This window comes from Ranitomeya variabilis, chromosome 1, assembly GCF_051348905.1.
Source record: "Ranitomeya variabilis isolate aRanVar5 chromosome 1, aRanVar5.hap1, whole genome shotgun sequence".
In the NCBI taxonomy this organism is placed as follows: Eukaryota; Metazoa; Chordata; class Amphibia; order Anura; family Dendrobatidae; genus Ranitomeya; species Ranitomeya variabilis.
Window position 1 is genome coordinate 524,464,204 of NC_135232.1, and position 14,396 is coordinate 524,478,599.

General features: G+C 46.6%; 1 protein-coding gene across 2 annotated transcripts in view; it reads right to left on the reverse strand.

Annotated features, from left to right (window-relative positions):
* Window positions 1–14,186, reverse strand: part of RNF126 (ring finger protein 126) — a 136,363-nt gene extending 122,177 nt beyond the window's left edge. The window contains exon 1 of one of the 2 annotated variants that reach the window (XM_077254149.1): window positions 13,923–14,186. In XM_077254149.1, the coding sequence (XP_077110264.1) occupies window positions 13,923–13,997 (75 nt within the window). In that variant the 5' untranslated portion in view covers window positions 13,998–14,186. The remainder of the gene's footprint in view (window positions 1–13,922) is intronic. The other variant, XM_077254159.1, reaches the window with a different exon arrangement.
* Window positions 14,187–14,396: the final 210 nt, after the last annotated feature.

Consider the following 14,396-nt stretch of genomic DNA (forward strand, 5'->3'; position numbering starts at 1 on the left):
AAAAAACAATAAAAGTACACATATTTAGTATCGCCGCGTCCGTAATGACCCAACCTATAAAATTGTCCCACTGGTCAACCCCTTCAGTGAACACCGTAAGAAAAAAAAAAAAACAGAGCCAAAAAAACAACGCTTTATTATCATACCGCTGAACAAAAAGTGGAATAACACGCGATCAAAAAGACGGATATAAATAACCATGGTACCGCTGAAAACGTCATCTTGTCCCGCAAAAAATGAGCCGCCATACAGCATCATAATCAAAAAAGTAAAAAAAGTTATAGTCCTCAGAATAAAGCGATGCCAAAATAATTTTTTTTCTATAAAATAGCTTTTATCGTATAAAAGCGCCAAAACATAAAAAAATGATATACATGAGATATCGCTGTAATCGTACTGACCCGAAGAATAAAACTGCTTTATCAATTTTACCAGACGTGGAACGGTATAAACGCCTCCCCCAAAAGAAATTCATGAATAGCTGGTTTTTGGTCATTCTGCCTCACAAAAATCGGAATAAAAAGCGATCAAAAACTGTCACGTGTCTGAAAATGGTACCAATAAAAACATCATCTCGTCCCGCAAAAAACAAGACCTCACATGACTCTGTGGACCAAAATATGGAAAAATTGTAGGTCTCAAAACGTGGAAACGCAAAAACTTTTTTACTATAAAAAGCGTCTTTTAGTGTGTGACAGCTGCCAATCATAAAAATCCGATATAAAAAAAACACTATAAAAGTAAATCAAACCCCCCTTCATCACCCCCTTAGTTAGGGAAAAATAATAAAATTAAAAAAATGTATTTATTTCCATTTTTGGGCTAGGGCTGGGGCTAGGGCTGGGGCTAAAGTTAGGGTTGGGGCTAAAGTTAGGGTTAGGGTTACATTTACGGTTGGGATTAGGGTTGGGATTAGAGTTAGGGGTGTGTCAGGTTTAGGGGTGTAGTTAGGGTTACCGTTGTGATTAGGGTTAGGGGTGTGTTTGGATTAGGCCGGGTTTCAGGTAGAATTGGGGAGTTTCCACTGTTCAGGCACATCAGGGGCTCTCCAAACGCGACATGGCGTCCGATCTCAATTCCAGCCAATTCTGAGTTGAAAAAGTAAAACAGTGCTCCTTCCCTTCCGAGCTCTCCCGTGCGCCCAAACAGGGGTTTACCCCAACATATGGGGTATCAGCGTACTCGGGACAAATTGGAAAAAAACTTTTGGGGTCGAAGTTCTCTTGTTATCCTTGGGAAAATAAAAATTTGGGGGACTAAAAATCATTTTTTTGGGGAAAAAAAGATTTTTTATTTTCGTGGCTCTGCGTTGTAAACTGTAGTGAAACACTTGGGGGTTCAAAGTTCTCACAACACATCTAGATAAGTTCCTTGGGAGGTCTAGTTTCCAATATGGGGTCACTTGTGGGGGGTTTCTACTGTTTGGGTACATCAGGGGCTCTGCAAACGCAACGTGACGCCTGCAGACCAATCTATCCAAGTCTGCATTCCAAATGGCGCTCCTTCCCTTCCGAGCTCTGCCATGCGCCCAAAAAGTGGTTCCCCCCCACATATGGGGTATCAGCGTACTCAGGACAAATTGGACAACAACTTTTAGGGTCCAATTTATCCTGTTACCCTTGTGAAAATACAAAACTGGGGGCTAAAAAATCATTTTTCTGAAAAAAAAAAATAATTTTTATTTTCACGGCTCTGCGTTATAAACTGTAGTGAAACACTTGGGGGTTCAAAGCTCTCAAAACACATCTAGATAAGTTCCTTAAGGGGTCTACTTTCCAAAATGGTGTCACTTGTGGGGGGTTTCAATGTTTAGGCACATCAGGGGCTCTTTAAGCGCAACATGGCGTCCCATCTCAATTCCAGTCAATTTTGCATTGAAAAGTCAAATGGTGCTCCTTCCTTTCCGAGCTCTGCCATGTGCCCAAACAATGGTTTACACCCACATATGGGGTATCAGCATACTCAGGACAAATTGTACAACAATTTTTGGGGTCCAATTTCTTCTCTTACCCTTGGGAAAATAAAAAATTGGGGGTGAAAAGATCATTTTTGTGAAAAAATATGATTTTTTATTTTTACGGCTCTGCATTATAAACTTCTGTGAAGCACTTGTTGGGTCAAAGTGCTCACCACACATCTAGATAAGTTCCTTAAGGGGTCTACTTTCCAAAATGGTGTCACTTGTGGGGGGTTTCAATGTCTAGGCACATCAGGGGCTCTCCAAACGCAACATGGCGTCCCATCTTAATTCCAGTCAATTTTGCATTGAAAAGTAAAATGGCGCTTTCCTTCCGAGCTCTGCCATGCACCCAAACAGTGGTTTACCCCCACATATTAGGTATCCGCGTACTCAGGACAAATTGTACAACAAGTTTTGGGGTCCATTTTCTCCTGTTACCCTTGGTAAAATAAGACAAATTGGAGCTGAAATAAATTTTGTGTGAAAAAAAGTTAAATGTTCATTTTTATTTAAACATTCCAAAAATTCCTGTGAAACACCTGAAGGGTTAATAAACTTCTTGAATGTGGTTTTGAGCACCTTGAGGGGTGCAGTTTTTAGAATGGTGTCACACTTGGGTATTTTCTATCATATAGACCCCTCAAAAGGACTTCAAATGAGATGTGGTCCCTAAAAAAAAAATGGTGTTGTAAAAATGAGAAATTTCTGGTCAACTTTTAACCCTTATAACTCCCTAACAAAAAAAAAATTTTGGTTCCAAAATTGTGCTGATGTATAGTAGACATGTGGGAAACGTTACTTATTAAGTATTTTGCTTGACATCTCTCTGATTTAAGGGCATAAAAATTGAACGTTGGAAAATTGCGAAATTTTCATAATTTTCGCAAAATTTCCGTTTTTTTTCACAAATAACGCAAATTGTATCGAACACATTTTACCACTAACATGAAGTACAATATCTCACGAGAAAACATTGTCAGAATCGCCAAGATCCGTTGAAGCGTTCCAGAGTTATAACCTCATAAAGGGACAGTGGTCAGAATTGTAAAAATTGGCCTGGTCATTGACGTGCAAACCACCCTTGGGGGTAAATGGGTTAAAGCCTCAAACCACACCGTAAACCAGGTGACATCACCAACAGGATATCACATAGGCCATAGAACTTTACACGTTATGGCTTTAACTCATTAGCCACACATTATCCATTTGCAGCAACTAATCACGCTGGTCCTCTCCTGACTAGTTGCCGTGGGTTACCGCACAGTTCATTTAATATAACAAGCACCAACAGTCTATGGAGGTACCTTACGGGAGCTCATGCTCCACCTGCTGACTCCTTGTCAGTCCACTCTTCTGGGAAATATAATAAAGACATCCCACAATGGACAAAAATACTCTTGATCTCCCACACATACTAATAGTATAGTGTTAGAGGAGTAACCATACAAGAGATCAATTATAGCTATCAAGGACACTCCAAAAACGCATTAGAAAAACCAGAGAATAACACATGGAGTATGAGTCCCATTTTGAAAAGTAAAAATACACGTTTTTATTCATATAACAGTCAATTACACAATTTAGAAACAATAAATCATCACAGATATAATATAAACAGCAAGGGAACCTACGGAAAACACTGAAATAATCACAGCAGCGGCAGCCCCTATGAATCACTGATCAAATTTCATCCTAAAGTGCTACTAGTGCATGTTTAAGGTAAAAATACCGCTCAAACCGGGTGACTAAAAATCACATTCCATCGATCCCACAGTGGGGTACCGCTCAACCAATCGGCATATATCATACTAAATCCGGTTCAACAGCTCTTACCCATTCATCAGGTACACAGGGGTCACCGCCGCAGCCCCTGTGTACAGGGGCTGCGGCGGTGACCCCTGTGTACCTGATGAATGGGTAAGAGCTGTTGAACCGGATTTAGTATGATATATGCCGATTGGTTGAGCAGTACCCCACTTGCGAGTGCAATGCGAGAAACTCGCGCAAGTCTCTCATATCAATACCTAGCACTGCCACTGGCACTCGGGACTGGAGCGTGCGGCTGCATGTAATTCTATGCAGCCGCACGCTCCGGTCCTGAGTGCCAGTGGCAGTGCCGGGTATTGACATGCAAGTTTCTCGCATTGCACTCGCAAGTGTGACCCTGGCCTTACAGGAAGAGGGAAAGGCAAGACAGGTTTAAAATTTGCAAGAAAGACCACAATGCACATCCCTAGAATTTACTAAATTGTTGGCAACTTCTGTTGGGAGCAGTAGGTATGGGTATCTAGCCCAAGTGAGGACCACATTTGGGTAAATGCTATTTGGGAGGAAGTATGCCAGACAGGGAGATGGAATTCTCGCTTCAGACCCACAAAAATTGACCTGCTTTTATGGTGCATTATTACAATAGGTTGGGCGAGATCCTCCCTTTTTCAATATTGAGCAATTTTCACATTTGAGCACTTATTTTTTGCCTATGATTTATTTGCTCTGCAATACCTATGTCAGCATCATTAGGTTTGTTTTGGGCGATATGCACCATGTTTGTGTGTTCTCCCCATGTTTGTGCTGAGCACTGTCCCTGGCTGTTCCAGCACCCCCCACGGATCACAAGGCAGCAGCTTGGCCACAGGCAGAGCTTAGCTGCTGCACTGATTGGGCAGGAGGTCCTAATATTTCAGCATCTACTGTGTGATCATGCTGTGATTGGTTAATCAGATTGACTGACCGATCAAAGCGATCTGAGTGCAGGGACCGATGGTATGGGTCCCTGCACCTCTTCCCGTGCCGATCAGCTGTCTGTGACCGCTGTTGGCACAGAACTGTCACCGCAAGCTTGCAGCATCCAACCAGCAGTGTTTACTGATAGTGTGCACCTACCCCAACAGCTCATTTACATATAAGAAAAACACCAAGGTTACTTACGGGTAGCCGGTTTTTCCGGAGCCCATGACGGCACACCTGAGAGAGGGGATCCGCCCAGTCAGGACAGGAACCCTACTGAAAATAAAAGGGCGGTACCTCTCCCTCGCTTCAGTTGGTTTTCAGAGCATGAGAGGCCCCCCTGGTTAGTATACATGGCAATCCAACACCACATTATATTAACTAAACACACCCAAAACAATAGTGCACACCGAAAGGGTGAAAAAAAAGGGGGGGAATATACGGGTGCCGTCATGGGCTCCGGAAAAACCGGCTACCCGTAAGTAACCTTGGTGTTTTCCCTTCCCCCATGACGGCACACCTGAGAGAATTTTGTAGAATGAAACCTTAGGGAGGGACCACCGCTTGGAGCACCCTTCTACCAAAGGTTAGGTCAGCAGAGGAGGAAAGGTCTAGCCGGTAGTGTTTGAAAAAAGTTGAGGGTGAGGACCAGGTAGCGGCCTTGCAAATTTGGTCAATTGATACCTCAGCTTTCTCTGCCCAGGAGGTAGCCACGGCTCTGGTGGAGTGAGCCTTGATGCCGTCAGGAACCGGAGTGCCACTTGCAGAATAGGATAAACTAATGGCCTCCCTGATCCATCTAGCAATGGTACTTTTAGCTACCCCGCACCCTCTTTTGCTACCCTGAAAGGCTACGAATAGGGTTTGGTCTTTCCTCCACTGATTAGTCACAGACATGTATTGTAACATAGATCTTCTCACATCTAACATGTGGAACCTTTGTTCCCCTGGATTTTTAGGATTACTACAGAAAGATGGTAAAGTAATCTCCTGACTCCTATGGAACTTTTGAACCACCTTGGGGAGATAAGCCGGGTCTGGTCTTAGAACAATCCTGTCATCAAAAACCTGAGTATAAGGAGGGCATATTGACAGGGCCTGTAAATCACTTACCCTACGTGCCGATGTTAAGGCTACTAGTAAAACTGTTTTAAGGGTAAGTAACTTAGGTGATAACTCCTGCAAAGGCTCAAAGGGCTGTTTAGTCAGGGCTTCTAAGACCAAATTTAGATCCCAAGGAGGGATTTTTGGGATAATAACTGGCCGAGATCTACTACAAGATTTTATGAATCGTGAGACCCATTTATTTGAGGCAAGATTACAATTATATAGGGCCCCCAAGGCAGAAACCTGAACTTTAAGGGTGCTGGTTGCTAACCCAAGATGTAATCCTGCTTGCAGAAACTCTAGGATAGGACCTATTGGAGCCACCTCCCCCAATGGTTCCCCCAGGAAGTCGAGAAATTTTTTCCATGTCCTACCATAGATTCTAGAGGTTATGGGTTTTCTGCTTTTCAACAGGGTGGAGACTAACCCTGGAGAGAATCCTTGGCGACTTAGTAACGCCCTCTCAAATTCCAGGCTGCGAGATGGAAGCCCTTCACCTGAGAGTGGGTCACTGGGCCCTGGGTTAGCAGGTCCGGAACCTCTGGCAGGATCCATGGGTCTGTTACCGACATCTGCCTTAGAAGGGAGAACCAAGGTCTCCTTGGCCAAAAAGGAGCTATGAAGATGATATTCGCCTGATCCTCTCTGATCTTCCGGATCACAGCTGGAATCATCACTATCGGGGGGAATGCGTAGGCCAGAGAAAACTTCCAAGGTATCAGTAGGGCATCTACTGCGAAGGGATGTTCTCTCGGATTCAAGGAGCAGAACCTCCTGACTTTTCTGTTGTGGGAGTTGGCGAACAAGTCTATCTCTGGTGTGCCCCAGGCTTGGACTATTTGTTGAAATATCTGGGGGTTTAATGACCATTCCCCCTGCCTTAAGCCTCTGCGACTCAGGAAGTCCGCTTGAGTGTTTTCTGTGCCTTTGATGTGCAATGCCGACAGAGATGACAGGTGTTGTTCTGCTAGTTGAAAGAGTATGTTTGATGCCTGCATGAGGCCTTTGGACCTCGTTCCCCCCTGATGATTGACATACGCCACCACTGCTCGATTGTCCGTCAGGATTCGAGTATGGCGACCCCGGAGTAAAGGAAGAAAATGTCTTAGGGATTTCTCCACTGCCCACAGCTCTTTTTCGTTTGATCCATAGTTCTTTTCTCGTATGGACCAGGTCCCTTGTACAGAGTGAGACCTCAGGTGAGCCCCCCAACCTGTACCGCTTGCGTCGGTCGTGATAATGTCTATGACCGGATTTTGCCACCGGACCCCCATTGTCAGGTGGTTTCTCACAGTCCACCAAACTAGGGAATCCCTTACGCCCAGGGAGAGACATAGATTTCCTTCTAAATGCCCTTTTAGCAGTCTTTGGGCTGAGAGAACTTCCCACTGTAGTTGTCTTAGGTGGAATTGTGCCCATTCTACTGCCGGAATACACGATGTTAACGAGCCTAGAAGGGACATTGCCTTTCTCAGAGTCATTGTCGGCTGGCGTATTGCTGTACCGGTCAGATTTATTATTTTGTCTACCTTGTTTTCTGGAAGAAGGCAGAGCTGACGTTCGGAGTCCAGTATTAACCCCAGGAAGGACTGTAATTTTACTGGCAGCAGTCTGGACTTGGGGATATTTATTATCCAACCCAGCTCCCTTAGAGTTGATGTTACCACTGATACTTGATGAGTGCAGTGGGACTCTGATCTTCCTATTACCAGGAAATCGTCCAGATATGGGACAATGACTACATCCCGGGACCGGAGGTATGACATTACTTCCACCATCACCTTGGTGAACACCCTGGGAGCTGTAGACAGACCGAACGGAAGGGCTGTGTATTGATAATGTTTCATCTGGTTCTGGACATAGAGAGCTACTCTCAAGTATTTCTGATATTCCGGATGCATTGGTATATGATAATACGCATCTTTCAAGTCTATTACTGCCATGAAGCAGTGTTGGAAAAGGAGTTTTATGGTCGTATTTATAGACTCCATCTTGAAAGAGTAGTTCTCTATGGATTGGTTGAGTTTTTTTAAGTTTATAATAGTTCTCCAAGAACCATCCGGTTTTTGGATTAAGAAGAGGGGGGGAGTAAAACCCGTCTCCCTCCTCCTGAACCGGAACCTCCAGAAGAACCTTTTTGTGGATAAGTCCCAGGACTTCGGCTTCTAGGGCAGATTGTTCCTGCTGGGACTTTCTTCGGGGAGTTATAATAAAGTTTCGTCTGGGTGGACAGGTGAATTTTATTTTGAGGCCGTCTCTGATTATATTTATGACCCAGGTACTGGGGGAGATGTTTACCCAGGCCGGAAAGAAGAGGGAGAGTCTTCCTCCCACTTCTGGCGTAATGTCATTGGGGGGATTTCTTTGCCGATGTAGAGGGCCCTTTGAACATGTAGCCTGAGCCTCTCTTATCCCTAAAGTCCCAGTTTTTTCTTTCTCCTGGGGGGCGACCTCTATTAAATCTTCTCCTCCGAAAAAAGGGTTTTTTGGACTCTTTAGGGATATTGGGAAAGCCTTTCTTTTTATCTCCTGCATGTTCCAGGATTTCTTCAAGTTTTTTCCCAAAGAGGAGTTGGCCATCACATGGGATGGAGCACAGCTTGTGTTTAGATGGTAAATCCCCCGGACAACCTTTGAGCCAGAGGGCTCTTCTTGCCGCATTAGACAAGCTCGCTGCTCTGGCCGTTAGTCTTGCGGAATCCGCAGAAGAGTCTGCTAAAAAGGCTGCTGCCCCTTGCACCAAGGATATATTGGCAAGGATGTCGGATCTGGGTACCTTGTCCCTTAGCTGATCCTCTATCTGCTGTAGCCAGACCATCAGAGCGCGGGCCGTACAAGTTCCAGCGATTGCTGGCTTCAGGCCCCCCGCTGAGGCTTCCCAGATATGTCTGAGAAAACCATCTGCTTTTTTGTCAAGCGGGTCTTTAAGAACACCCGAGTCTTCTAATGGAAGGGATGATTTTTTTAAGCATTTGGCTACCGCTCCGTCAATTTTGGGGATCTTTTCCCAAGGTTCAGAGTCTTTATTTTCAAAGGGATATCTCCTTTTGGATGAAGAGGGCAAAGAACCCATTTTTTCAGGTTGTCACGATATGGTATGAAATATCATAAGTTAGTTTTCTTGCTAGCATGCGGGGGCTAAACCCCCCCCCCCCTCTCTCTGGTTCTCTTTCCTTCCCTGTGTTTCTATCTGTCTGTGTAGAAGAGCTTGCCTTGTGGGGGAGTTTTATTGACGAAAGGTATTTACGACTAGCATAGCTGCAAGAGAAATTTGTGTTAGCAGGAACTGTTAGAGAAACTTCTAGAACGCATGGAAGGTCTTTGTTCTGTTTTTGGAAGATATTATGCAAACCGTTTAAGTTACGAACACCAAAATATATCGTCATAATCACACTCGGAGGATCTACGCATCACTCTAATCACAGGCTTGTAGCTCCATCTGGTACAGAGGTAGGGATTTCTCTGTCAGTGTGCGTGACAAATAGGACATATTTGATCTCATCGGAATGCCCACGATACTATGAGATGAACGATGGGTATGGTGCGATTATTTTATGTTCTGTAGCGAAGTTACGGGCATCAGATATATTTAATGCCCAGTTAGTGAAACCAAAGAGGTAGGAGGAGTTGGAAAACCAAGCCCTTTCTGTGAGGTCACAGACTGTAGGTTTTAAGTGCTGGCAGGCATCCAAGAGAGCAGAGTTGTGAGTTTTTACCTGAAGCGACCAGACTGCGAGTGCCAATGCACTGGGATAGATGGAAAGCTCTCCTAGCCTAGCCTGCAATGCAATGATCTGAGAATATGTGAGTGTTACCTTTTCTTCATTTAATCCTTTTATTTTTATAATTACCTTGTACATATTTGCAATTGTCTCATTTGTAACATCTTTGTAAAATATTTTTATAAACACTGCCTAAAAATCATTTATGGGGTATATTATTTAATACTAGTTCGTTCTTCCTGCCCTAAACCGTACCCTGTCTCTGAAGGGAATTACGCTACTATTTTGGGGGTTAGCAGCCGAACCCGTTTAATCGGCGCTGGTGGCAGCTTACCGTGTGCCGGCTGTTGGGGGGGTCACTGTAGCGACTGCGGCTTGATAATTATTGTTCCTGCCTGAGTGGGAGTAGTTATCGCGTTGCTGTAGTGCGCCCAATAGCCAGTACATAGCAGGCAGCCTTTCTGGCGACTAATTACCCCAGGTGCAGTACCTAATCTGACCTGAGAGTAAGGGGGGCGCCAGAGAGCTGCAAGTGTTAAGTGGAACTGTAAGCGGGATAGACACAAATCCCTGCAGTTCATGGTATATTGAAGAGCAGTGGGATACCTAAAATAAGCCCCTGCTGTAAACAAGAGGTCAATAGCCTCGTGTGTGTTTTTTCATCACATTGTGGCAGTGGAGGGATAACAGGATAAGCCCCCCTGCACATGTGATAGCCGTCTGCTGGTCTAAAGTCACCCCAATCCGTGACATATTGTGGGCAGCGGCTGAGGGATCTTGACAGTCACGGTGTGAATCGTGACACAGGTCTTTTCCACTCTTTCTCAATTAATGCTTTTATTTTAGCATTAACTGGAAACGTGCGTTTCCTCCTCTCTTCTAAGCCACCAAACATGACATCCTCTAGTGACCTAGGTGTCTTCTCCTCTTTAAGGCCCATTGCAGACCTAACTGCCTTGACTAATTTGTCCACGTCCTCCGTGGGAAGGCACGGACGACCTCCTGAATCACTGTCCGAGGAGGAATCTGAAGAGTGGACCGAGGCTGGGGAAGTAGAGGGAGATCGGGATGTTTTATGACTCCCTTGTCTCTGAGAGGTATCCGACTCTGTAGACGCCCTACGGCTTCCCCCTCTTGGTTCGCTAAGGGCCAATTTTAAGGAGTCTTTTATTTCAGCCTGTATTATGGCTTTAAGGCTAGTGGTGAAATTAGGGGTTTCTTCTTGAATAGTCTTATTTATGCAGTCAGCACAGAGATCCTTCCGATACTGCACTGCGAGCGGGTTTTTACAAAGGGCACACTCTCGGTTCTTTGTTTTACCGGTAGCTTTCCTGGACCCCTAGTGATCAAAACAGAAAAATGGACCCTGTTACCATAAGGGATACATTCACGTAGATCACTCACCACCGCCGACAATCAAGAGTACCGATTTTTGAGGCTGGACAGATGCACGTGAAGCGTCCCTCCTGGACGTTGACGAATCTTGCCGGACGGAACGACCACTGTTTTTACCACTTGAGCGGCTGCTCCTGGTATGTTGGTGGCTCGGCAAGGCATCTGGTGAGAGCTCCGGCTGCTGCTGCTGTGAAGAAGACTGCTGCAGCTGCTCTTGTTGTCCTACCTCCATGGCGAAGTTTTTGGACATGAGCGCGTCTTCTGTGGTCCAGCACCCTTTTATGGGGCGACCACTGCACTCCCCGCCTCTCCGGTGCCCAATAGTGATCCCTCCCCCTCTCTGCCATGCCGCCGGAGTCTTCATTCACCGGCCGGCGTTTTCTTCATGGGCGCCGCCATCTTGGATCCGGCGCCTGCCTCCGACGTCACACGGGCACGCCCATTCACAGCGGGCCTGACGTGCGACGTCAGAAGAGCGACCCGGAAGCGGCCGCCGCGCCGGCAGAGAGGGGTGGGCGGCGTGGCAGCCATGGAAGGAACCCGGTCCTCCAACCATGCTGCACAACGCCCGCACGGACGCAGTGACCCGGGGGGACCTGCGGACGGCGCCTCCAGGACCCGAACCTCCGACGCACAGGCGCTGCCTGTTCTTCCACGCCGGGACGGGACCTGGGTAAGTCGAACCGCCGTGTTCAGCACAAGGGTCCCTGTCAGGACAGGAAACCCAACTGAAGCGAGGGAGAGGTACCGCCCTTTTATTTTCAGTAGGGTTCCTGTCCTGACTGGGCGGATCCCCTCTCTCAGGTGTGCCGTCATGGGGGAAGGGAAAACTTAATTTCTCTGGAATAAGTCATTGGATCAACAAATATGAAGGTATAATTTCATTCAGCTTCCTATGACCTATATGTCTATATAGACGGCTAAGGAGGCTTGAACCCACTGACCGTTTCCCTGTAAAATTACCGTCAGCACAGACTGACTGTTCAGGCGCTCGGTGCTCTGTGGCAGCCATTTATATACACTTTCCCACCTGTTTGTTTTCCCTCTGACGGGTCTGGCTTCATAGACCCAGAGTAGGGTGGATACAGATGGAAACCAAGAAAATGGGAAGGTGTATAGAAATGATTCCAAAAAAAGAAGAGAATGTCCAGCTTCACCGAATCCGTAAAAAAGAGTTTTCTTTATTCACAAACTTTAAGCATAGAGGATACAGACTTCAGCACGAGCCATATGGGTAAGAATCTCAACGCGTTTCTGGAGACTAAGCTCCCTTAATCATGAAATGATATAATATAGAAATGATTAGCAGCCATGATGCGCCAAGAACCTGTATTTGGTTTGAACAGTCATTCTGCACTGACAGTCACTTCTATAGTTCCTTAGATGGTTTCCTCTGCCTAGTACCATTCACTTTAGCCTGATTGATAGCTCACTGCATGTGTGATGGCAGTGATCTAGATGGGTTAATATTTTTCTATACTTTTTTTTAGCATTAACTAGGCTCAGTCTCACATTTTCCTTAAGGTTCCATATTTGGTCCAATATTTTCTTATAAAGTGCTTTGCAAAACTGTATTATGGGTAGTACATTGAGAAAAACAAAAGCTAAATAAAAAAATAAATAAATAAATGTAAACACATGTTTGTGAGAAGGGTTGGCTGATTGGATTTTCCAGTGGAAGCTACATTTGTTTTAGTATATGAAACTTGCTCACAGGGTAATAAACAGAATTGCTTTGCTCACCCTTGAGGAAAAGATAAAACTCTAGGTGAAAAACTGACATCTGAACGAGCCCTTAAAAGGGGTGTGCTCAAGTTTGTAAGTTATTTCATATCCTTGAATAGGGGATAACTTTCCTGGGGGTCCGACTACCGTGTGAAGAGATGATTTTATTTTTGGGTGGGGTTGATCATGTACACTACCGCTTCACTCATACTAATGGAAGCACAGCGCTCAGCAGTCTCTAGCGCTCCCATTAGAATGATGGGAGCAACAGTGCATATGGTCGAATTCCCGTTAGTCCAACAGTGGGTGGACCTCAGCGACTGCAAAGTTATTCTATATCCGTGGATAGGGGACAACTTTCGATGTATACGTTCACATTTGCGGTCTGCGCCGCAGCGTCATGCGCCCCTATATTTAACATGGGGGTGCATGGACATGCGTTGCACTTGCGTTTTGCGACGCATGCGTCACTGCGGCGCACGCGTCCGGGCGCAGAGGACGCAGCAAGTTGCATTTTTGCTGCGTCCAAAATCAACCAAAAAAAGGACGCATGCGGCGCAAAACGCAGCGTTGTGCATGCGTTTTGCTGCGTTTTTGTTTGCGTTGTGCGTTGCGTCACCGACGCTGCGGCGCCCAACGCAAATGTGAACGTAGCCTAACTTGAGAATACTCCTTGAAAAAAGGTTAATTACCTCCAGCAGTCCCAAAGAAAACAGAGAAGTGGGGGGCTGAAGGAACTCGGACCCCACCAAGCTAATAAGCGACAGCTTCATACTGGAATGACCCTTTAACAAAAAGCCACAAGGAAAAGGTTTTTTTCAAGAAAAAAAAATAAAAGATTGCGTCTGAGACTGGCCGCAAGCCCCATTAGCAAGGGGAGTGGGCTAGCAAGAAGGACCGACAGCCACGCGTGCCCACAGAGAATGCACCACGGGCCAGGAGGCTTCCTGAGCAGGCCAGGGAGTTTACCTCGGGGCTGGACGAGGACGGTAGTCGGGGAAACTGGCAGCTGCTGCTGCCGCCTCACATACTGGAAAGATCGCAAGAACAGGAGGCAGCGCCATTTCTACTCCCAGCATGAGGCTCGGCGCAATGTACTGCCCTGTTCTGGAGACAGCAGCGGCCATGCTAGGTGCCAGGCTGGCCTAAGGAGCACCCGGTTGGTCGTTCCTCCCCGTCCCCCGCACACATGACAGCAGCCGCCGCCGCTAGGGTTCTCTCGCTTCCCTCTCTCTCATTCCGAGTCCTGCTTTCCGCCCCGTTGTTTCCTCTCTTTCCCATCTTACCGGCAGACGAGGACTGATCTCGGACGAACAGCTATGACAGAAGTACCGCCCGGCCTCCGGTAAAGCCTCCGCCATTTTCCGCTGCTCTGGAGATGACTCACAGCTACGTCAACGAGCTGCGACCGACGGACGGAGAGCAAGAAGGACTAAATCGCGTCGTAGAGAAAGTGCGAGCTGATAAGGGGTCAATGTTGGGGCGGGATGTGAGGGGGAGGTCAAGATCAGAGGCAAGTTGTCATAAAGGGCTCAGCCATCGGCGAGAGTCGTGCTGTTGTGGCTATACCTCGTTCTCATAGTAACCTGTACCGGCAGCCCTAGGGGCGCCGCGTGTGTGAGGGGCCGGGCAGCCCTAGGGGCGCCGTGTGTGTGAGGGCCTGGGCAGCCCTAGGGGCGCCGTGTGTGTGAGGGCCTGGGCAGCCCTAGGGGCGGCGCGTGTGTGAGGGCCTGGGCAGCCCTAGGGGCGCCGTGTGTGTG